General features: G+C 34.9%; 1 protein-coding gene across 1 annotated transcript in view; it reads left to right on the top strand.

Moving 5' to 3' along the window:
- HTR2C (5-hydroxytryptamine receptor 2C) overlaps positions 1–26,847 on the top strand; it is a 285,831-nt gene that overhangs the window by 136,105 nt on the left and 122,879 nt on the right. The window contains exon 4 of the mRNA XM_032392744.1: positions 3,120–3,433. Coding sequence (XP_032248635.1) covers positions 3,120–3,433 — 314 coding nt within the window. The remainder of the gene's footprint in view (positions 1–3,119; positions 3,434–26,847) is intronic.

Here is a 26,847-nt window from a genome sequence, read left to right as displayed (position 1 = left end):
GAGGGGAGGGGCAGAGGGAGACAGAGCCCAACGTGGGGCTTGATCCCAGGACCCTGAGATCATGACTCTAGCCAAAGGCAGACGCTTAACCAACTAAGCCACCCAGGCACCCCTCTGTCATTTTTAGAGAAGTATGAAAGGACTTTGATGTTTTTACAACTTGCTTAGAAAATTGAAGTTGGCTGGGGCGCCTGGGTGGCTCAGTTGGTTAAGCGACTGCCTTCGGCTCAGGTCATGATCCTGGAGTCCCGGGATCGAGTCCCGCATCGGGCTCCCTGCTCAGCAGGGAGTCTGCTTCTCCCTCTGACCCTCCCCCCTCTCATGCTCTCTGTATCTCATTCTCTCTCTCAAATAAATAAATAAAATCTTTAAAAAAAAAAAAAAAAGAAAATTGAAGTTGGATGCATATTCTGTTAGGACCTTATTCTCTAGGCTTAAGGATAAATATACTTGTTCTATAACCGACTGTTGAAGATGCAATATTTTACTATGAGCATAAACTCTTGCGGGACTACCTGAGATAATCAGCAGCTAATTTAAACTAGATTTTTTTTTTAAATGCCAGAAGGACAGGTTTTTCTTCATCAGATAAGCCAGAAAAGACCCAGATTTAAAATTACTGTCTGAGGCTGTTTTGCATAAATAAGTATCTTATTAAAATAAAATCAGGATTTAAATTCATCACCAATTGTGAAATACATGAGTTGGGGTATAGTTATCATAAACTACTGTTGTTTAACTTTGAAGGCAAAAAGAAGGTAAGCCCCAATATTTACTGAGGGCCTATTATGACGAAGGTACAATATTCAGGACTTTATATATATCGTTTAGTTTTCCCAACAATCACATAATAAAGATCATCCTTGTTGTACAGATGAAGAAATTGATGCTCTGAGAGGTTAAGTGACTGGTCAAAGAATCATTGAGGTCATGAAGTTAGGAAATTGACCACATGCCCAGTGCAACAAATACAGTGACAGAATAATCAAAGCTGAGTGCAAATAACTTGCTTCTATTTATTTGGTCCTTTATTTTAATAATTTCTACTCACATTAATCAGATTACTTATGATACAGATTTTTTTGAAACATATATTATTTTAGCTTATTTTTTATGTTCTAGGAAATAGAATTTACTGATTATTTGATACAAAAATTTACTGATTATTTGATAAAACTTACTATGTGTATCACCCTCTGCATGTTGCTTAGAATGTCAGATAACTTCAACTAGTAAGGAAGTTATTTTAAGCAAAATGTCAAAATATTAGTTTTCTATCCTCTGTAGAATGAGAAAGTCAAAATATTTTCATGATTTCATTATCTCAAAAGACATAAAAGTATATTACCAAGATATTAAGAGAAATAATTTTTAAATACTCCAGAAAATTTATTACAGTATTTTACTTGAATTTTAAAATGTTAATAGTTTTTCAGGCCAAGCATTCCGGTTTAAGTTTAGAAAGTACGGTGTATGTGCAAGTACGTGTGCATAATATCATAGATATGATATCATTACGATAATCATAATCATCCAGTTTTACTACAGTATATTTCTCTGATGATTGGTAATAAATGATGAGCTAATCAAATCACACATGTATTTTCCCTGTATAGAGATAACATTTTTAGTTCAAAGGAAAAGTGAATAAGATAATGAAGTAAAAGCATTTATATGAAGAACTCAGACTCTGGATGTTGTAATGTCATGTGTTCAATCTCCCCAACTCCAGAAAGACCCTTACTTCAACAGTCTTGCCAAAAAAAAAAAAAAATTATTCAGCACGTATTTATACGAGAGAAAATTTCCTCCTCTATAAATAATAACAAGGTTTAGCAACCACTACATATAGTGTAGTTGCTGCTTAATATTTATAAAATAACTATTACTGAACATAGAATACACAAAAAACAGTCATTTTCAAATAATAATTTTGCTTTTAAGCAGGAAATATTGAATATGCTTATCTTTCTTATCTATTTTACTAATGAAAATAAATGTTAGTTTTATTAGATACTTTGGGAACACACACTTTGAGAGGACACTTAATGTATGTAACCTGAATAAATCTCATACGACCACTGGGGGAAGTTGATTTGGGATGTACAAAACATAGCCACGTCCACTTCTACATTGTTTGCCACCTGATCTGATATTCTTACTAGTGGAGTCTACGAAAGTACCATCCCGAGAGATGCACAGTTCAAATGACTTAAGAAATTTTGTATCCAGCACAGGAAAAGCAGCAAACCCATAGGAATCATCACCACAAATCAATCATTTTCTAGCCTAGAACAGGGCCCAGAAAATATAGGACAGAAATGAGCAGAGTGTCAGAGAGAAGGAACATTTATAGCACAGATATTAATATGTATGGACCAGCCTAAAGTCACTCTGCACCTGTGAGAAGGGCAAAAGAGTTTTAGAAAGAAATGAATATGCACTATGGCCACAACCCACGTGCCTCTTCGAACATCCTGCCGGAAGTCTGTCTGATGACAACTTACTCCTTGTTAGCATGAGATTAAAAAGGGCAACGGCCCAATTTTCTTGTCAGGTACTGGATACTTAAAGGAAAATCTCCTTTCATTCTGTCGTCAGTTGTCTCAGATGATATCTAGAAGAAATTAATATTGAAAAAATATAAAAATAGACCGTTACAGCAAATCAAACAATACTGTGGTTTCATATTGCTTGTATAGAGTAACAGTTTAAAATACAGGCCTTGAAATCAGTGGGACCTGAATATGGACCCTGCTCCTGTCACTTACTGGCTGTGCTGCCCAGAGAAAGTTACTTAACCTCTCTGAACCTCAGGCTCTTCATTTGCATAATGGATATAACCAATCTTGACGTCATGAGGTTGTTGTGTGTGTGATCAAATGAGATTACATATATATAATTTTATACTATAGATAATTTTTATTATATATATATTTCCATAAACTAAGTGCCTTACTCATAATATTCTTTGGATAGAAAAAGAAATACTGAGATGATGATGATGATGATGATGGTGATAAGGGTTGCTGAAGGAAAAGCAATTGTTTTGTATAAGCAATTTATTGGGTATAAGCAATATAAGATGTATCTGATTATTTTTTTTTCTTAATTTTCAGCGTGCACCTAATTGGCCTACTGGTTTGGCAGTGCGATATTTCTGTGAGCCCTGTTGCAGCTCTAGTAACTGACATTTTCAATACCTCCGATGGTGGACGCTTCAAATTCCCAGACGGGGTACAAAACTGGCCAGCACTTTCAATCGTCATCATAATAATCTTGACAATAGGTGGCAACATTCTCGTTATCATGGCAGTAAGCTTGGAGAAGAAACTGCACAATGCCACCAATTACTTCTTAATGTCCCTAGCCATTGCTGATATGCTAGTGGGACTACTTGTCATGCCACTCTCTCTGCTTGCAATCCTCTATGGTAAGTACAATTTTATTAGTTTTTTTTAATCTCAGATTATATCCTAAATGTGTGTCAAGTATCACAGTAAACACTCGTACAGTTAATCATTTGGAAAATGAAGAAAAAAGCCAATTGTGTGACAGAAGAAGTGGATGTGTATATCGTATTTATTAAATAAATCACTAGCAGAGTCTTCAAAAAGCCAAAGGGACATTTTATAATATATCAAAGTCATACCCAAATACTCTATTGCTCAGTCTCACTTATAAACAATCAATTACAGTGGCCTTAATGTATACAATAGGACAGTGACAGAAACACGTTCTCACCTCTGTGTTCTGGGCAGTACACATACCTAGTATCCTCTCTTCCACAAAGAAAAAGAGACTCATCATCTTTAATAAATATATTTTAAATAATCTTTTTAAATGTTAGCAAACTAAGTGCTTGCACATAATATGCACTCAATAACAGCTATTATTCTTTATGGAGTCTACAATTTATGTTTTTACAAGGTGACAGGGATAAGAAATTAATTAATAATTATATAAGTGCAATGTCACATTATCACAATAAAATTCAGGCATTCAAAGTTTTCATAATATTGATTTTAGGTAGGTTTTTCGTTTTTCTTTTCATATTCTGCCATCCCTTTACCCTATTCATTTCACATTTTATTTTTTTATTCAAGTGTAATTAACATACAGTGTTATATTAGTTTCAGATGTACAATATAATGATTCAACAATTCTATATAAGTCACAGGGCTCATCAAGATAATAGTACTCTTACTCCCCTTCATCTATTTTACCCAGCTCCCCTCTGGCAAATACCAACTTATTCTGTGTATTTGAGTCTGTTTTTTTTTTTAATTTGTCTTTTTTTTCTTTGTTCATTTGTTTTGTTTCTTACAGTTCACATATGAGTGAAATCATATGGTATTTGACTTTCTCTGACTGACTTCAATTAGCATTATATCCTCTAGGTCCATCCACATTGTTGCAAATTTCAAGATTTCATTCTTTTTTATGGCTGAGTAATATTCCATTATAGATATGTGTATATATACACCATACTTTCTTTTTTCATTCATCTATCGATGGGCACTTGGGTTGCTTCCATATCCTGGCTAGTGTAAATAATGTTGCAATAAACATAGGGATGTATATATGTTTTTGAATTAGTATTTTCATTTTCTCTGGGTAAATACCCAGTAGTAGAATTACTGGATCATATGATAACTCTATTTTTAATTTTAAACATAAAGAAAACATCCTCAGGGATTTCAGGTAAAAATAAGGAAAAATTTACAAGAGTAAGAGAATTAGACTGACTTCACAATTAACAAAAATAAAGCAAAGTAATAGGAGCAATATTTTTCAAAAAGTTAACCAATTGTAAGACACTCTTTCAAAGGCAAACCTATAAAGAAAGAAAACAGATCACTAGTTTCAAGGGGTTTAAGGTGGGAAGATGACTGAAAAGGGGTATTTATTTTGGTATATGTTGATATGGTGGTAGTTTTATATACATATGTAAATGTAATATATATATGATGTAAATATATATATAAATTCTTAAAATTTGAAAAACTATAAATTCTAGTGTGCAGTTTTAAAAAGGTGAATTTTACTGTATGTAAAGTATACCTTAAATTAAAAAGTAGAAAAAACCTATTCAAAGTTTGAAATGAAGATTTTTACATCCAGACATGCTAACCATGAAGGCTATAAAAAGTTGAAATTTATTTTGAACTTAGAGAATTCTGAACCCATAAGCCTTTCTTAAGAAATTAAATAGCGGATGAGATTAAACTAACAAAGGAATGATTGGGAAAATTTTATCCAAAAGACTGATGATGAGCATTTAATATGGGTAATATTAGAGCTAAGACAAAAATAAGAGTGGTATAAGGGTAGAAGAATACTGTTATATGTTATATAGCATCTATTATGTGTTATAAACTCTAAAAAATTAGCAAAAATGCAACTAAAATTAAGAAGAGAATAGAAAGAGAACGAGGAAGAGGAAAGTAAAATAATTTTATTGATTTTTCTATAAACAAAAGGTGGGAGCTAAATGATACCATAAAAAATTGGCAAACCAGAATGTAATAGAGTTAATAAGAAAACAGTGGTTTAAGGGCATTAAACATGATATAAATAAAACATGATATAAATGTGATATTCAAGTTAACCACTAAAACAAAAAACAAACCTTCCAAAACCCCAAAAGAAATGTAATTAATGAAAGAGCAAAAAACATCAACTAGAGGAAGAAACACAAAAAATATAACATTATGCCCTCAACATTATACCATGATGTAATATGACAGAGGAAAACAAACATACCAGTAACAGCGATAAACTTGAATGAACCTAAAACACGACTAAAAATGAAAGATTTTTAATTTGGCTTAAAAAGAAAGGCCCAACTATATTCTGTATACAAGAGAAACCCTTAAAACCCAGTGATTCATAATGGCTAAAAATAAAGGGATGAGCAAAAGTGCACCAAGTAAATGGAAACAATAAGAAAACAGAAACTGTGATTTGATATCTAACGAAGTACATTTCGAATGAAAACAGCGCAAGAGTAAAAAAGAAAGATGCTTATTTATGATAAAAGCCATAATTAACAGCAAAGATATAGCAGTTAAGAATATCTATGCCACCAATAACACAGCAATGCGCCTTATAAAGCAAAAACAAAAGAACATGGAAGGACACATTTATGAATACATTCTACTAATGGGAGATTTTAACACATCGTGCTCAGTATAAGAAAGATTGGGCAAAAAAATTAAAAGGATATAGATCTTATGCAGGTGTGTTGAACTTTATACTCTTATCAAAGAGAGTATACCTTCTTTGTAAGTGCATGTGGAACACACACTGAAATTAATAAAATACTAGGCCACAAAGAAAATATTAGAAAAGTAAAAATATTACCCAAAGTACTTTCTGATAAGAAGACAATAATATTAGAAAAATTAACAACAAAATTTAAAGACATCTCATCTTTTTTTTTTGCATTTTTTTCTTTTTTTAATTATGTTATGTTAATCACCATACATTACATCATTAGTTTTTGATGTAGTGTTCCATGATTCATTATTTGCATATAACCCCCAGAAGATATAACAAATTTTTAAACAATTCTTGAGGGGCACCTGGGTGGCTCAGTCGGTTAAGGGCCTGCCTTCGACTCAGGTCAAGATCACAGGGTCCTGGGATCGAGCCCCACATTAGGCTCTCTGATCAGCGGAAAGTTTGCTTCTCCCTCTCAATCTCCCTCTCTGTGCTCTCTCTCCCTCCCTCCCTCTCTCTCTCTCTCTCAAATAAATAAATAAAATCTTCAAAAAAATAAACAACTCTTGATCAAAAGGAGAAATGCAAACTGAAATTACAGATTTCTTTAGAAATATAACAGCATAAACACTGCATATCAAAATCTATACAATATGCTTAAAGCAGTGATCGGTGGAAAATTCATAGCCCTAATCACATTTATCAGTAAAAATGAAAGCATACAAATGAATTAAATTCCCAGCAAAGCAACCTTGGAAAAAAACTATAAAGTAAACTGAAAGAAAGCACAAAGAAGAAAAAATACTAAAGAGAAAAGCAGAAATTGACTACAGCATAAAAAACAATATACCTGATGAATAAATCAAAATCTTGGTTTTTAAAATAATTTTTTAAACAAAATAAAAAATCATCAGCTAACTTTAAAAAAGGAAGAAAGCATGTATAAAATAAGATACCACAAGGAGAATAACAACTGAAGCAAAATACACTTTTTAAATCATGAGATTATTTTGTAGATTTATGTGCAGATCAATTCAGAGCATTAAAAAATAGGTAATTTCCCAAGTGGAATAATTCTATTATAATGGGCAGAGGACCTGAATAGATATTTCTTCAAACAAGACATACAGATGCTCAGCAGGCACATGAAAAGAAGCTCAATATCACTAATCATCAGAAAAATGCAAATCAAAACCACAATGAGATATCACCTTATACCTGTCAGAATGGCCAGAATCAAAAAAGACAAGAAATAACAAGTGTTGGTGAGGATGTGGGAAAAAAGGAACCTTAATGCACTGTTGGTGGGAATATAAATTGGTACAACCACTGTGTAAACCAGTACGGAGGTTCCTAAAACAATTAAAAATAGAAATACGATACGAGCCAATAATTCCACTACTGGGCATTTATCGAAAGAAAACAAAAACACTAATTCAAAAAGACACATATACTCCCATGTTTACTGCAGCATTATTTACAATAGCCAAGATATGGAAGCGTATCTCTATGTTCTTCCTAAATTAATGTATCAATTAGTTCAATTCCAATAAAAATGACAAGATTTAAAAATTTTTTTAAAAGTATGTTGTCACAAAAACATTTAACATAAGAGCTACCCTCTTAACAAATTTTTAAGTGTACAAAACGTTATTATCAACTACAGGTACAATGATGTACAGCAGATATCTAGAGCTTATTCATTTTGTTTAACTGAAACTTTATACCTGTTGATAAGTCCCCATTTTCCCTTCCTTCACTCTCCTGGCAACCACCATTCTACTCCTTGATTCTATGAATTTGACTACTTTAGATACCTCATATATAAGTGGAATCGTGCAGTATTTGTCTTTCTGTGACTGGTTTTTTTTCACTTACATGATGTCTTCCATGTTCATCCATGTCGTCACATATTGCTGATTTTTCTTCTTTTTTAAGGCTAAATAGTATTCCATTATATGTAGTATATATAAAATATATATATTATATTACATTTATATGCAATATATACATATATAACACTTTCTTTTTTCATTCATCTGTTGAGGGACATTCAGGTTGTTTCCACATCTTGGCTACCATCAATAGTGCTACAATGAACATAGGTGTGCTAACATTGCTTCAAGATCCTGATTTCAATTCTTTTGGATAATATCCAGATAATATCCAGAAGTGGGATTGTTGTATTATATGGCAGTTCTATTTTTAATTTTTGAGGATCGTTCATAGTGTTATCCACAGCAGCTGCACCATCTTGTATTCCCACCAACAATGTGCAAGAGTTCCCTTTTCTCCACATCCTTACCAACACTTGCTATTTCTTGTCTTTTTGATTAACCATTCTGACAGGGTGAGGTGATATCTCATTTTGGTTTTGATCTGCATTTCTCTGATAATGAGTGACATTGAGTATCCTTTCACATGCATATTATCCATTTCTATATCATGTTTGGCAAAATGTCTACTCAAGTGCTCATTTTTTAATTGGATTATTATAGTTTTTTTACTTGAGTTGTAGGAGTTCCTTATATATTTGGGAGAGTAACCCTTTATCAGATATATGACTTGCAAATTTTTTTCTCCTTCCCCCTTCATAGGTTGCCTTTTCACTCTGTGATGGTCTCTTTTGCTGTGTAGAAGCTTTTTTTTTTTATTATTTATTTTTTTGTTGCCATGCTTTTGGTGTCATATCCATAAATCGCTGCCAAGACCAATGTCATGAAGATTTTCCCCTATGCTTTCTTCTGAGAGTTTTTTGTTTCAGGTCTTACGTTTGAGTCTTTTGGATCCTACAAGAAGCTTTTTTGTGGAGTTAGATAAGTCAATATTAAAGTTCATTTACAAAATTAAACATGCAAGGATAGCCTGAAAAAACTGAAAGAGAAAAGCTATGCAAGAGGACTAGCACCAGGAGATATTTAAGCATATTATAAAGCCTTTATCATTTAAAGTAATACAAAAGAGATTAATTGAATGTACTATAGAATGTCCACATAATGGAGTACCATGAAACTATTAACAGGAATAAGAAAGTTCTCTATTAACTAATATGGAGTGATTTCCAACATATACTATCATATGAAAAAAGCAAAATGCAAAAGAGGAGATAGGGCATACTATCTATGCAAGAAAACGGACAAATACAAAAATATACACATATCATCTTATTTTGGTAAAAAATAAATACAGAATGGGTAAATGAAAAACTAATAATGAGATTTATTACCTTCAGGGGGAAGGTAGAAACTGGAAAGAGAGATTGGGGATAGAGAATTATACTTCTCTGAATACACATCTTAGATAATTTTGACTTTGGAAATTGTGCTAATGTTTTATATATTAAAAAAATAAAGATTGGGAGAAAACTCTAAAATGGATTAGGAACAGAGTCAAATGAACTTAACTCTATTTGAGTTAAGATAACCACACTGAGTAGAGAGTACAAAAATAACCACACTGAGTAGAGAGTACAAAAATAACCCTATCCCATATAACTTTAAAGTGCAATTTTTGTCTTATATACACAATGGAAAACTAAAGAAAAATGTAAATGAATGAATTGTAGTATTAGGTTTTATTTTACCAGAGGTACACAATGGTAATTCTGAAACTACTTCCTGTGTATTCTGGGATAAGATAATAGAAACCAAATTTCTCACTGTTGCATAAGGAAGCTGAAAACTTGGGAGGGGGAAGTTAAGTATTGAATCCTGTGGTGTTGGGTTAATTTTCATGATATCGGTATGAATTCATGGAGAAAACAGATACTAATAATAATGGTAGTAATGATATATATAGATACAGAAATCAATATTTGTGAATATGTGTGTACTTAGAATTATTTTCTATCGCTGGCCATTAAGAGGGCCTAAAAGTAACAACATATGAGTAGGAGCAAGCACAAATGGGAATAGACATCCCTTGGAGAAATGAGGCCCAGGGCAAGATATAACAAGACTGGAACATTTTTTGAGCTAGAAAATAAGGGAGTGCTCAAAGAATGATGGGACTATATTTTTTAAAAAGCACAGAAGCTAGCTTAATGGGGCCCCCTCATCAAATCTGGGAACGTTTGAACATTAAAATGAAGAATGAGAGTTCTGATGCCAACAAAAATAGAGTAAGCCCACTAAAGACTCCCTCTTTTTCTATATTCATGTAATAATTCTGGAAAAAATTTCAAAAGCAACTGCCTAAGGACTCAGAAAAATAAACAGAAGCAGCCAGATTGGGAGGGAAATCAAAACTTAGAAATGTAACCTGAATGGGAGTGAGGTTTTCATTTTTTTCTCCCTCTTCTCTCTAGCCAGTACCCAGTCACATAACCTCATGGTAATAGTACAGGAGTGGCTAAACTCTTATGGATACCCAATCTTTCTGGCCAGAGTAACTGGCAAAAGAAGCCCCGGAAGCCAAATGTCATCGAAATATTTTTTCCCTTCTTTTTTCATGCGCTGGCTTTGCCAGAGGGATGACTCTAGTCAGATAGCTATGCTTTGGTGGTGTGAACACTAACATTTTGAAGAGACCTTTTCTTTTTTGGCCAGTGGATCAGAAAAAAATAGGCCTCTGTAAGCCAGAGAGTATGGGAAGGAAATCTCATGGAGGAGAGAGCAGAATAAAAGTTTCCCTACTTCTGTTTGAACCTGCACAAGTGCCAGGCTCAACCCTTAGCTCCACATGAGCAGGACAGATCCTCAAGAAGCATAGAAAATCTGTAGAAAATTGAACTGATTTAAACAACCATCCGAGTCCAGGACCATGCCCTGAGTGGCATGTCTGTGGGACAGACTCAAAGCAGCATAGGCAAAGGTTTTGTAAACAAAAGATATTGAATCCATGGCCCACAGACGTGAACACTAAGTCTGAACCTAATTAGTTTGATTGCCTAGTAAACCAAACACAATCAGCATTCTTGAGAGGATTTTAACAGGACCCAGAGTCTACAAAATATAATATTCAAAATGTCCACGATGCAATACAAAATTCCTTGACATGAAAAATACCCGGGAAATATTAAAAATTTTTAAAGGAAATGACCATCAACACATGCCAAACCCCAAATTACCTAGGTGTTGGAAATATCAGACAAAGCCTTTAAAATAACTACTGTAACAATACTCCTTCTAGTAATGAATAGAAATGAATGGAAATATGGAAGTTCTTAATAAAAAGAAACTATGAAAAAGAAGAAAGTGTAAAAAATTGAATATTTTATGACAGGAAAATCCAATATCCGAATTTTTTTTTAATCACAGGATAGGTTCAATAACAATAGAGATGACAGAGGAAAGAGGGAACTTGAGGATGAATTAATACAAATCATCCAAATAGAAAGACTGAAGAAAAATGAACACGGCCTCAAGAACTTATGGGACTCTATGAAACTGTAGAGTATTTGTGTCACTAGGAGTCTTCAAAGGAGAGGAGAAAAAGATCAGTACAGGAAAAAAATTAAACCAAAAATAACCAATTATTTTCTAAATTTTATGAAAGACACAAATTTAGAGATTTGAGAAGTTCATCAAACCTCAAAGAAAACTACACCAACCCATCATAATCAAATTGCTAAACACCAGCAATAAAAAAGAATGAACTATTATTGATAGATAACACATAAAATATGAATAAACCCTAAATAATTCAACTGAGTTAAAAGAGTCACACAAAAAAGCGTGCATACTCCATAAGTCCATTTATATAAAATTCTAAAAAATGCAAACCAATCTACAGTGGCAGAAAAAAAGAACAGTGGTTGCCAGGGACCAATGGGAATGGAATGGACAGATGAAAATTGATTATCAAATAGCATGAAGAAAATTGGAGGCATAATGAATATGTCTATTATCTTGATAATAGTGATTATTGCACAAGTGCGTGAGTGTGTGAAAGCATATCAAATTGTGTACATTTAGACATGTACAGTTTTTCATTTGTCAATTATATCTCAAAGCTGTTAAAAATTGTAAGATGCAACTAAAGTAGTGCTTAGGGGAAGATTTATGGTGTTAAATACTTATTTTAGAAAAATAAGAATGGTCTCAAAGCAGTCATCTAAGCTTCCATTTTAAGAAACTAAGAAGTGAAGAGCAAATTGAATTCAAAGCAAGCAGAAGGAAGGAATGAACAAAGTTCAGAGCAGAAATCAGAAAGATTAAAAATTGGAAAGTAACAGAGAAAAACCAATGAAACCCAAAGCTGCTTCTTTTACAAGGTTCATGAAAATGATAAGCCCCTAGCCAGACTGATCATGGAAAAAAGAGAGACAACTCAAATTACCGGTATCACTTATGAAAGAGGAGCATCACTGTAGAATTTACAGACATTAAAATATAGTAACAGAATATTATGAAAAACTTTATGCCTATCAATTCAACAACTTACATGAAATAGACTAATTCTCTTAAAGACAAATTACCAAAGATCACTTAAGAAAAAATGGTTAACCTGAAGAGTCCTATTAAAAAAGCAGAATCTGTAACATTTACTCCGGTATTGTTCAAATAATTTCTTCTTTTCTGACTTTCTTTTTCCATCCCGTTTTCCTGTCATTGCATGTGCATATTTTTTTTAAGATTTTTTTTTTTTATTTGACAGAGAGAGAGAGGGAACACAAGCAGGGGGAATGGGAGAGGGAGAAGCAGGCTTCCCGCAGAGCAGGGAGCCTGATGCGGGGCTCAGTCCCAGGACTCTGGGACCATGACCTGAGCCGAAGGCAGACGCTTAACGACTGAGCCACCCAGGAGCCCTTGCATGTGCATTTGAGGTGTCATCTTTAGTTGGTTCTATTTTCCATTATTGTGAAGAAATTAGAATATATATCTGAGATCTGTGTAGACAAATCAATTATATAAAGGTATGTTGTTCAGCTTGTCAATACTGTCCAGAGGTGAGTCTTTATGAAAGTTGCAGAGCATACAATTAATTGTTTGTAGCTTTGTAGGAAGCTACAGTAATCACAGCTAACATTTGTCGAGTATTTTCTATGTGCCAGGCACTGTTTTAAGCACTTTACATGTATTAAATCATTTAATTTTTTCTTTTTTTTTTTTTTTAAAGATTTTATTCATTCACTTGACAGAGAGAGACACAGCGAGAGAGGGAACACAAGCAGGGGGAGTGGGCGCGGGAGAAGCAGGCTTCCCGCTGGGCAGGGAACCCGATGCGGGGCTCAATCCCAGAGCCCTGGGACCATGACCTGAGCCGAAGGCAGACGCTTAACGACTGAGCCACCCAGGCGCCCCAAATCATTTAATTTTCACAAACCATATGACTTAGATACTGTTACCATCCAAATTTACATATGATGGAACAGAGGGACAGGATTATTACGAAACACAAAATGTTACATAGTTAGGATATTATAGAGTAGGAATTTAAACTGAAACTGTCTGGCTTTACAGTCTATGTCCTTAAACACTGCAATAGATAACAGAGAGGGTATAGCCCCCTTTGTCAAAGAGGCAAGAGTAAAAGGGACAAATCCAAGTAAATACCTTCAAAGGAAAGTGGCAGACATGATATAAAAACACCAACATGTCCAGTTTTGCTTTATTTTGTTTGGGGGAGCACATGAATTAGAGGAAAATTCAAAGTCAAGTTGTTCCCAAGAACATCAAGACAGTTGGCCTGCTGATTTTTATAAAAGTGCATCAGGGTATTGGCAGAAATTAAGGCAGTTCTGTGAATTGGTTCAGTGCCTCAAATGTTCAATATCCAAGGCCTCTGGTTGTCACTGAGGTATTTAGTTCACAATATGCTTCAAAATGATTGTCCTTTTTTTAAAGATTTATTTATTTGAGAGAGAGAGAGAGCATGGATGGAGAGAGATGGGTAGAGGGAGAGAGAGAGAGAGAGAGAATCTCAAGCAGACTCCCCGCTGAGTGCGGGGTGGGGGAGGTGGCTCTATCTCAGGACCCCGAGATCACAACCCGAGCCAAAATTAAGAGTCCGATGCTTAGCCGACTGAGCCACCCAGGTGCCTCCCATAATATGTAAAGTGTTGTTTTGTTTTTTTTTTTTTGCATTGGTGAACTTCTACAATGACCTCATGTCTCGAGTTAAAAAGTATTGTTATTGCTATAAATTTCGTCCTCCCTCGAAACCTCTGCTCACTCCAAACCTCTGGGAAGATCTGCTATGGTAATAGGTAGGATTTGGCCCTTCAAGTCTGGATATAAAAAGAGATGTAATACATAGGGTGTGATTAAATAATGCACATGAACACTCACAAGTTCAGGCACGCATGTTCCCAGCTTCCCATTTCTTTCCAACTAGTTTTTCATCCCGTTCTCACTTGGACTCTACTTTTATTTAAAAAAATGGAACTACTTGCAAAGGGACTAAGTACATGAAACTTAAGAGATGTTAAATGGAGACCTGGGAACAGGCATCAAAATTTTCAAATTGCTAATGCAAGTGAGCACACGCTATTAAATTTGATAAAGTTCAGTCACGTTTCAGTGTAATGATACAGAAACTCTCAGGCTTTAGATGTTTAAGCCAGGAATCATTCAGAATGAAATGCAGCAATTAAATCAGAGCTTTTCAGATTTAGTGTCTTAGGCACTACATATTTATTTTAGCACAGCAGAGCCATGCATAAATGAGAAAAAATATTCAAATGTATTTGAGAGTTCATTATGTAATTTGTGAAAGTCTCAGTATCTCTTATGCTATAAAGCTGCAGCTTTACTTAGAGGATGATTATTTTCATCTTTCCATTATTAGGCTACCTCCAGATCTACTCCCAAGCCACCTAGCAATGTTCTCTAGGTACCTTTTAAAATTTCCCTCAAAAGAATGCATCATGCCCTCTGGGCTACTGCACCAGAATTTTAAGGCTCATGATACAGAACTGATCAACTAATGCAATATACCTAAGAACACCATAAACACACAGCAGTTGACAATTATGAGTTAAGTACTATTTCTTCATGTAGATTGGCAAAATGCTTGAGGGCCATAGTGTTTAAATAGGTAACACTAAAGTCACAAGCACTCATATCCTATTCCTCACTCATCAGGATCCAACTCCAGGTGTCCCCATCTTCTGTTACCAGCCTAGGACATCCCTTTTTTTTTTTTTTTTTTGGCACTGGCAGTTGAATTGCTCAACACCTTCACACACACTCAACTCTCGTAACCCAAGAAATCATTCCAAATTAGCTCTAAGTTCCATCATAGCAATAAGATAGTCTAGATTCCTCTTTTAAAAAAAAACCACTTGCATTCTTATGTCATATTTAATGACATAACAATTTTTAAAATACATGGTTCAGGATGAGAGACTATGGACTCTGAGAAACAAACTGAGGGTTCTAGAGGGGAGCAGGGTGGGGGGATGGGTTAGCCTGGTGATGGGTATTAAAGAGGGCACGTACTGCATGGAGCGCTGGGTGTTATACGCAAACAATGAATCATGGAACACTACATCAAAAACTAATGACGTACTCTATGGTGACCGACATAATAAAATAAAATTTAAAAAAATACATGGTTCAGGGATAAGATGGTGTGGACTCGTTTTTCCCAGCTACTCTCCTCTAAATACAACTAAATACCCTGTGGAGGATTTCACAATTATAAAAGGGTTCCAAAAGCACAAAAAAGACTAGGGAACTCCGTACTTGAAGACATGGCAGTGACTTTCCTGGGGTTTCTTTTTATCTCTCATACATCCTACTCTTGGATACTGGAAAGGATTGCAACTTGGGATCTTCAATAGGCATGGACAAATGAACAAAGCACAACAGGGACCTAGCAAGTAGTCCCATACCAGGTGACAGGGCAGGTTCATCTACCCACAGCAGTGGAAACAGTGGAAACTGGGTGCAAGACTAAAGCTTTTCCCCTAAGATTAGGAACAAGGAAAGGATGTCTGCTCTTAGGACAGTTACACAACATAGTACTGCAAGTTTTAGCCACTATGATAAGACAGTAAAAGAAAGACATATAAATTAGAAAGAGAGCAGTAAAACTGTTCCTATTTCCAGATGTCATGGTTGTCTGTGTAGAAAATCCCAAAGAGTCTGCAAATAAAACTCCTAGAATGAATTAATGAGCTGTGCAAGGTTGCCGAATACAAGATCGACACACAAAAGTCAACCACATTTTCAGACAAACCATAAACATGTGGAAACTGAAATTAAAATTCAGTATCATTTATGATTGCTCAATAGAAAATAAAATGCTCAGGTCTAAATATAATAAGAACGTGTACTGAATTTGTACACCTAATGTTACAAAGTGCTGATGAAAGAAATCAAAGACCTAAGTAAGTCAGGAGACATACCCCCTTCGGAGATTGGAAGACTCAACTTAGTAGAGATGCCAGTTATTCCTGTATTAGTTTATCAGGGCTGCCGTGGTGCTTTCTTACGGGTGGCTAACACAACAGAAATGTGCTTCCTCATAGTTGTCCAGGCTAAAAGTCAGAGGTCAGGGGGTCAGCAGGGTTGGTTTCTTCTGAGGCCTCTCTCCTTGCCTTGCAGAAGGCTGCTTTGTAGCTGTGTCCTCAGTCGGCTGTGTCTTGCACTGTCTGTGTTGAAATTCCCTCTTCTTAGGGACACCAGTCATATTGGATGAAGGCCCATCCTAACCTGATGACCTCATTTTAACTTCATTATCGTTTTAAAACCATCTCTCTGAATACAGTCACCTTCGGAGGTACTGGAGACTTCAACATATAAATTGTGGGGGGCCCAATTCAACCTATAATACTTCTCAAATTGATCTATTATTTTATAGATTTAAGGCAATTCCTATCAAAATCCCAGCAAGAGTTTTTAGACAAGCTTATTACAAAATTTATACGAAAAGCCACAAGCAGGTCCCCAAATACTCAAAACTATCTTTTAAAAAGAAGGATAAAGTGGAAGGAATCACTCTCCTTCATATCAAGTTTTACAAAGTAGCAACAGTAATCAGGACAATGTTGTATGTGCAGAGGAACAGATACATAGATCAATGGAATAGAATTGAGAATTCAGAAATAGACCCACATAAATGTGTCTGGTTAATTTTTGACAAAGGTGCAAGAGAAATTCAATGGAAGAACAAGTGGTGCCAAAGAAATTGGTCATCCACAGGTAAAAAAAAAAAAAAAAAAAAATGAATCTTGATCTAAATTTCACACCTTATAAAAAATTAGCTCAAAACAGATCATAAACTTAAATGTAAAATGTAAAACTATAAAACTTTCAGAAAATAAAAGTATAGATAATCTCCTGGATCTAAGGGCTAGGCAGAGTTCTTCGATTTGACAGCAAAAGCATGGCCCATAAAGAAAAATGTATAGGGACGCCTGGGTGGCTCAGCTGGTTAAGCATCTGCCTTCAGCTCAGGTCATGATCCTGGGGTCCTGGGATCGAGCCCCCTGCTCTGCGGGGAAGCGTGCTTCTCCCTCTGCGTCTCTCTCTCTCTCTCTCTCTCTCTCTCTCTCATGAATAAATAAATAAAATCTTAAAAAAATGTATAAATCGGACCTCAAAATTAAAAACTTTTGTCCTGTCAAACATCCCTTTAAGAGAACGAAAAGACAAACTACCCGGTAGGAAAAATATTTGTAAACTATATACCCAACAAAGGAGTAATAATGTAATCATTTCCCATGGCTGCTATAAGAAATCATCACAACTGGCAACTTAAAATGACGGAAATTTATTCTCACAGTTCTGGAGGCCAGAAGTCTGAAATCTGTATTGCTAGGCTGGAATCTGGGTGTTTTCAGGGCTATGATGCGTCTGGAGGCTATCGGGAAATATCCATCCATTCTTTGCCTTTGTCAGCTTTGGCTGCTGGCATTCCTTGGCTCATGGCTACATCAGTCCCATCTCTGATTCCATGGTCACAGCACCTTCTTCTCTTTATAAAATCTCCTTCTGCTTCCCTTTTATAAGGATACATGTGATTGCTTTTAGGGCTTACCCAGATAATTCAGAATAATCTCTCCATCTCAAGATCCTTAATTTAATTACATCTGCAAAGACCCCTTTTTACTGGCATATGAAATAGCATTCACAGGTTCCAAGGATTACGAGGTAGTTATCTTTTAGGAGGTCATTTTCAGCCGAGTACAACTAGCATCCAGAACATGCAAAGATTTCTCAAATCTCAACAGGAAAAAAAAAAAATCACAACCCATTTACAAAATGGGCAAAAGACATGAAGAGACATTTTACCATGAAGAATATATGGATGGCAAATAAGCACCTCAAAAGATGTTCAACATTATCAGTCATTAGGGAAATGCAAATTAAAACCACAATGAGATACTGCTACACATCTACTAGAATGGCAAAAATAAAAAATAATGACACAAGTAAATGCTACCAAGGATTCAGAGAAATTGGATTGCTCATACATTGTTGGTGAAAATACAAAATGGTACAGACACTTTGGAAAATAGTTTGACAATTTCTTGAAATCCTCAATAGGCAACTATCTATACTATCCAGCAGTTGCCCTCCTGGTCATTTATTCAGAGAAATGAAGACGTATGTTTATTAAAAAAAAAAAAAAAAAAAAAAAAAAAAAACCATACACTGGTGTTTATAGCAGCTTTATTCATAAGAGCCACAAACTGGAAACAACATTCAATGGGTGAATGGTTAAACAAACTAAGGTATATCCCTACCATGAAATACTACTCAGCAATAAAAAGGAATGACTATTGATTCACACAACCTAGATGATTCTCCAGAGAATTATTCTGAGGGACAAATACCAATCCTAAAAAATCACACGCTGTATGCTTCTATTTATATAGCGTTCTTTACATGATAAAATTGTAAAAAGAGAGAACAGATTAATGGCTTTCAGGCTTTAAAGGAGAAAAGAAGGGGAAAACGGGGAGGAAAGAGGCTGTGGTTATAAAAGGGGAAACAGGAGGAATCCATGTAGCTATGGAAATGTCCTGTATCCTAACTATGTCAATGCCAATATCCTTATTGTGCTATTTTCCTATTGTTTTGCAAGATGTTATAATTAGAGGAAACTGGATAAAGGACACTAGCAATCTCCCTGCCTTATTTCCCACAAGTAACTGCATGTGAATTTATAATTATCTCCAAATAAAAAGTTCAACTCAAAAATGTATGTGTAAGGCATAAATAAGTTTTGAAGCATTCTAGACTCACTCTATACTAAGACATGGAACTCCTTATCTCTCAGAAGACCTTGATCCCTCTACTAAGGAATAATATATATAAAATGTAAAAATATATAATAATATATGCATCATATTTAAAATATGAAGTATAAATATAGGCTTTGGAAAGTGGATATCTGTGGGACGCCTGGGTGGCTCAGTCGGTTAAGCCTCTGCCTTCAGCTCAGGTCATGATCCCAGGGTCCTGGGATCAAGTCCCACATCGGGCTCCTTGCTCAGCGGGGAGCCTGCTTCTCCCTCTGCCTGCCTCTCTCCCTGCTTGTGCTCTGTCTCTGACAAATAAATAAATAAAATCTTAAAAAAAAAATTTAAAAAAAAGAAAGTGGATATCTGTGTACAAAATTGCTGCTATTTTAGAAATTACATACTTCTGTAAGGACAGTGTTTACCACTAAAGTCATAAAAAATTTAAAAATCAATTGGATTAAGTTGTCTTTGACATCTTTCTATTATAGATTAATACAGGTATCAGTTGGATCATAAACTGAAAACTCTATGTACTCTAAGTAATATTAATATTGTACAAGTCATTAGAGTCCTACAGCACCATTTAGCCCCAAATCTATATTCCAATCACCTCTCAGATTTTCAGTACAATTTTAATTTTTTCTAGCCACCATTGCCTACCTGTCCCTAAGATAATGTTATTTATGAAGATAATTTCATAATCTTCAAAACCATAACAAAAGAAAACAAAAAACCATGAGAACCCTAAAGTGAATAAGGTCAAGTCTTTACCTCTCCTTTGTAAATTCTCCTGTTGCTGCACAAATACCCAAGTTATTCAGGTGGATAAGACACAGTTGCCTACAAACTCAACTTGACATTCCATGGTGATGACACTCAAAAAAGCTACCTGATGAAAGGTAGAGTCTCTTGATATTTGTATTCACACCAGCAGAAATTTTTGTTTCCTCACCTGTTTAAAATCACCAATATTTTGGCATCAAATAGTTGAGATGTGTCTAGTTAGAATTTTGCTAATAGAATTGCATTATATTCTACAATTTCAATTTACAGTCATGATTTTATTAGTTCTCAGAAAACAATATCCCGCCTAAATATTCCTGTTAACATGAATTAGAAAACCAATTGCCCTTGCCTTCCCTATTTCCCGCCAGCCTGACAAGATTCCTGCAAATAAGCAGATGAGTATTCCCAACACTGTAAGGTTAGGAGGAAGAAGCACGTAGAAAACATGCACGCGCACACACACACACACACACACACACAAATAATAAACATTTGCCCATCCAAGTATTATGTGATCTTATGCCTCTTTTCCTGCAAATAGATTTGCTACACAGTTTTAAGAATACTGATTATTTATTTATATAAACTTATTATTTACTTATATAAATTATAACAGTGGATTCAAATCAATATATAGAATTGAATTTTATCACATTTATCCTGTTCTGGTAAAGATATAATGATATCCCAGTTTATTTCAGTTATTAAAAATCAGTATTCAATAACCTCAGAAGAAAATAAAAGCTAACAATGATAATGAATGTGAAACTTAAGGGTGTTGTGTTATCAAAATGCCTTTAAGTACCTATTAGGTCTTTCCAAAATAGATGCTTTTTCTGAGATTTTCAAGTACATAAAGCTTTCTCCATCACATACAGCCACCCTCAAACAAACAGAAGAAACACTGAATTGTTACCATAGCAGATTAATGTTCAGTTAACAAGTAAATGAACAATGGAGAAAAAAAGAACACATTCAATCAAAATCAATACTGATACATAGGTAAATATTACATTTAGACACAAATATATGGACTTATTCACCCATATTAAAAATTCCACAAAAGTGTGCAAAATATTTATTGAATCTTCTATTGGAACTATCATCCACTTCTTTTTTTCTGACAAGGACACTTTGACTTTAGATGTATAGGACTATAATAAAGAACCAAAATGAATAATTTTTAATATTCACATAATAGTGGCAATTACCTCCCATGCTCTTGCACAGACACAAAGAATTTTTTTCTCAAAATTTTAGTCTCCAGTTTTGCAGGAATTAAAAATACTCATGGTCAGGCTTACAGATATTTACCATTTCCAAATTTGAAGAAATCAGTTCCCAACTTCCTAATGACTACAGCTTAAATTAAATTCCTTCCTGTTCTATATTTCTAGGGCCTAACTGGTTGTATGCCAAGCCTTTCAGATGAGCTGTCTTGATTCCTATCCCTTTTTCCCTTTGAAAAATAAATATATATATTTTTTTATTTCAGCCATCCCTCTTTTCAAGCAACTTCCGTTTGATAGTGGTAAGCTACTATTGTGCATGTCTGTCTGCCAGTGTAGAAGTTAGTAGTACATTTTAATGTTTAGACTCAATATACTCCATATTTGTTTAAAATTAACATATATATACATATATATATACGTGTTAAGATTTTATGTTTAAAATTTAACTGTTTTGGCAGGTAAAGTATATCCTTTAAAATGTTAAATTAATAAAATTTTATTTCAAAACTCAATCTAAATATACACCTTGCAAATTTAAAGATTTTTATTTATTTATTTGAGAGGGAGCACAAGCAGGGGGAGTGGCAGAGGGAGAGGGAGAAGTAGGCTCCCTGATGAGCAAGGAGCCCGATGTGGGACTCAATCCCAGGACCCTGAGATCGTGACCTGAGCCAAAGGCAGATGCTTAACCGACTGAGCCACCCAGGCGCCCCAAGAACTTGCAAGTTTAAACTGATCCTTTCCCTTGGTTTCCTTTACTACATTTCCAAATATCTAAGTCATATTTAAGCTTACACAGGGCCCCTCGGACTAATGGTCCCCAATTAATCAATTACAATTCCTTGGATTGTTTTTAGACTTTCAGTGCTTTGTACAAACTCATTGCTAAGTGAAACAAAGTCGTGCTGTCTGACACCTTGCCTGCTCTAGGGTCTGATCCATCTTTCTCACACTTCGTGGAGTAACAACTTCTCAGCACACATTACTGCAACTTGGAAATCGCCACCTTATCCGCCCCCCACCATGGTTCTTCTCAACGGGGTTCTCCCACCTCATTACCATTTACTCAGATTCAGTGGGCATCAATTTGATATCATTCATTCATTAGTTTTGACCACTCACTATGCATTAGGGAATACAGCGGGAAAAGAAAAGAGACATAAGTTTATGGAAATTACAGTCTAGTTGGTGAGGTAGAGGCAGAAGAGTATCTTCAAAGAGCATCTGCATTTCAGAAACTGAGTCATTCGTAAGGCACAGATACTTTTGGAGTACGGATAGGGGAATGACTGGGGAAAATAGCCTTCCCAGGAATAAGCAGAAAGCAATAGGCAAAAAGAAAATTTTAACTGCTGAAACCACACACTTGCCAATCTACATAACTTTGCAGGATTAAACTGCAATTTATTATTATTATTAATTATTATAAATTTCTACATAGTTTTGTAATGGATGTCCTCCAAAAGAAGAGTCTTCCTGCCAAGTTTTTATAGCTTTTCTCTTGGGTCATTTTCTCCTACCAATATATGGGGATGCCAGATGAAAGTGATTTCTCTTTCAAAGCTATTGGATTAATTTATGCGAGTATGGATAGTCCATTCTTGAATTTCTTATTCTCTATCCAGACATTATCACATAATATCTGCCACTGAGCACTCATGATGCTTTCATATACATCATTTAGTTTACCACAGTGGAATTATACCAGCTGAAGTCCTCTTTCTGATAGCCATGATTTCTTTTCAGACAACATATTTATCATTCAATTGCAATTCCTCAACCAATCTAGTCTTACAGGGGATTTGGAGAACAAAGGTTCCCCCTTCACCACTGGCATGCATATCATGCAAACATCTGTGTACAAAAGTAGCTTCTAGGTCATTTGTTAAGAAAATGCATGATCTATTTTAATAGCTTTTCTTTTTATTTAGAGAAAATACTTTTTAAAATTGAAAACAACACAATTTATACACAACCATTTTAATGGACTAAAGCAAGTAAACATCAGCATAATTTTTTAAAGATTTTAAAAATTCCTTATAGTATCTTTCTAAAGTAGAGCTAGTTGTAATAATTAACTAAATACTCAATTTGTATCCTTTAAGTGTAAGTGTATTGAGTTTGGTCCTCAGTTCACTTGAGTCAAGAAATCTATTGATCAGAAATAAATTTCCTGTGGAAGTTCTAAAAGGGCTTGTTATCAAAATATACCATAGGGTTGTCTCTATACAAAGGAAATTAATGAGCTGTTTAAGCATGTTAATGGGAATTTGAATGGATTTGAAGACTAAAAGTAGAGAGAACAAAAGTTGTTGACTAGTAACTCCATAAATCACAAGACTACAATCACCACATTTCATCTTCACATTTTATAATAAATATCATTAATTGAGAACATACTATTTCCTAGGCATTCTACAAGGAATTTTGCATGTATTAACTCATGTAATCCTCACAAAATAATATCCATAATTTGTTTTGTTCATGGGTTAGCATGATGAAACTAATGTTCAGACAAACTAATCTTTAGCTACTTTCCTACAAAATTACTACATATATATATTTATATATATATTTAATATAATTTTTATATCTATATCTATATATATAAGTATCTACATATATAAAGATGGTAAATGTTCTTTGGAATTTATTCCATTAAAATGGAACATATGCTTATAAGCTAAGTCTTCCCCCATTTTATAATTCTATCTTCATTTCTTTTGAAGAATTCCTTAAATTCTAATTCCCTTTTGCTAGAGACTTACACCTTTTAGTAAAGGATAGATTTTATCCAACCCAGACTCTAGAAGTACATTTGGAAAAAAGAGTTGGGAATATATCTGAGAATCATAGATCCACCCTCATATTTTCCACTGTCATCCTGGGGATTTTCAGGGATTCCATCAAAACTCCTTCAGTGGAGTCCAAGTTGTCCTGAATATTTTGGAAAAGCTATAGTTTGTAGAAATAAACACAAGATAAATAGAATCTCTCTGATTTCTTTGAATTGGTTAACAAATAACAAAACAGTCTTCTGATGTATATAAAATAGCTCCAAAATTTGTATACCCGGAACTCTTTCTCAAAATGAAACAATTTTCTTATTTGTGTAAAGGTGATACACATTCTTAGATAAATGATGTATTAAGTTCTATGATACTGATACTCAGTGTTCACCTAAACCAGAGGTAATGAAATGACAGCCCTTTATCTGATTTCTGCCTACATGTGCATTTTGTTTTGGCCTAGCCAATGATTTTAAAACTTTGTAAACAAATGCCTTTCAGTAGTGTGTAGGTTTCATCTTTGCTGTGTTTTCTATTACTCCCCATTTTCTTACACCTAGCTGTCTTATTCATATTGCCTACCTGTCCCTAAAAGCACTGAAGTTTGAGATAGGCCTCCCAGTTTATGAGCACAAGAGAGACAATCTTGATATTAATACCCTAAAGTCACTGGCTTGTTATCCCCATGAGCTTACAAAGTTACTCCAGTCCCCTAGAAAAATACACACCGTCCCTCCAAGTATTTCTAGAAGACCCTAGGAGTTGCTCACATGTAATCAGGAATAAATCAATCTGCATCATGCACTGCTGCAGCTGTTCTGGCCTTTCAGCAAGCGCGTGTGTATCCACCATTACCTGCCACCATTCACTGTATCTGCTGGTCATCCATCATCTCCCATTGAGCATTCATCATCTTCCACTGGGCATCCATCATCTGCCACTGGGTATCCATCATCATTTGCTGGACATCTGCTGAGTACCGCCATGTCTGTTGGGCATCCACAATCTCCCACCAGGCATTGTGGTCTCTGCTGATGCTCTGCCATTTCACCACCATGAGAATGCTGCTTCTCACCTGTCTTGGGTGCTGTTACCTGGTGCTGCGAAACCTACAAACCCTCAAGATATCACATGGTACTGCATTTGCTTCCATCTTTATTATACACAGTGTTCCTTGCGAAAATTGGGAATATGTCCCTCCATAATTTGTGGAATGCTTTGTTATCCAAACATTGAAAAAGCAATGCTTGTCCCTGCCCCCTTCACAAAATCTCTCTGTAAAACAGCTTTCTGGGGTTTTCTGTTTGTTTTGGGGTGTTTTTTGTTTTTATTTATTGTTGTCTCCCAGGTTTAACACACTCTATAGGGCTGATTTAGAGTTTATTTACTGATGCCTTAAATCCTGTTCTCAGGCATCCACACAAAAACTTCCCTTTGAAAGGCTAAGTGGTGACCTTGCCAGTCTTGTGTACTTGTATATACCTAGAATTTACGCCTGTATCTGGCATTTTTTAATGAATAAATGAATAACTCATGAGATTAGATACTGAGGATTTCCTGCCCCCACGCATCTAGACCTATGAATCTTTACTTCTTCATTCAAATGTCTTCTAATATCTCCTTTCCCTCTTCAAATACACATAATCATCTTATTGCAGGCTCTTTACCCTATGGTAAAAAGTTCTTTACCAGGTAAGTTTCAATTCTGAGTGTAAAAAGGAACAATGGCACTCAGTATATTTACAGAAAATTACAGTGACATGTATTAAAGAATACAATCCAGAAGTTCTCGTTCTTGTCCGTATCTGTAGAGTCTGCTATCTCTAGTTATTCTTTGTACTTTATTTTTCTTCTTTCGTCCTTAGAGATATACAATTTTTGCAGATTAATTACTGCTTTAATTCTCTAATAAATTCACGAAATAAATTCAAAATATAATTTTAGTTAATATTCCAATGCTACTTGTAAGAGTCATTTGACTATAGGCATATAGCCAGCACTGTCTAAATAACAGCAACTAACACCTAACTGAATGCATGCTTGGTGCCAGGTCCTGATGGTAAGGAAGATGATGATAATAATTATAATAGCTAGCTTTAATTTAGCACTATCTGGGAGGATAAACTTTCCTCTACCCTCTTAGTTTAGTACTGGGGTGCTGCAAATTAAGTTGGCAAAAAGGCAGATTAACAAGAGAGTTTATTACTAATGCATATGAAGACATTCATAGAAAAGAAGTAAAGACCCAAAGAAATGGTTAGACCTGGGGCTTATGAACCATCTTAACAAACAGCAATAAATTACAGAGAAGTGACAAGACAAAAGAAAAGGGCTTTGGTCTTCTTGGGGTGGTAAATTGTGGGAAGGTAAATATATGGGGAAAACTAATGGACAATAAGGGTTATTTTTAATAAGGCTTGTTATGCCGATTTAATTTTGTGCAGTCCTGGGAATAAGTATGTTTCCAGTGATTAAGAATAATTCTCTTCTTGGTATGGAGGGGACCTTAAAAAAGGGAAATTTATACTCTACCTTTAGACAGTAAAGGGGAGGGTAGAGAGATTTTTCTGAATCTTCTGTTTCTCAGTTGCTTTCAGCTCAAAATAACTCTTATGCCAAAATGGCCCATTTTTGGGTGACATACTCTGATCCTTCAGCTCTTACTCTATGTCTATTA

This window comes from Phoca vitulina, unplaced genomic scaffold, assembly GCF_004348235.1.
Source record: "Phoca vitulina isolate PV1807 unplaced genomic scaffold, GSC_HSeal_1.0 scaffold69, whole genome shotgun sequence".
In the NCBI taxonomy this organism is placed as follows: domain Eukaryota; kingdom Metazoa; phylum Chordata; class Mammalia; order Carnivora; family Phocidae; genus Phoca; species Phoca vitulina.
Note: the sequence above shows the minus strand (reverse complement) of the source record. Positions and strands in the feature narration are given on the sequence as shown.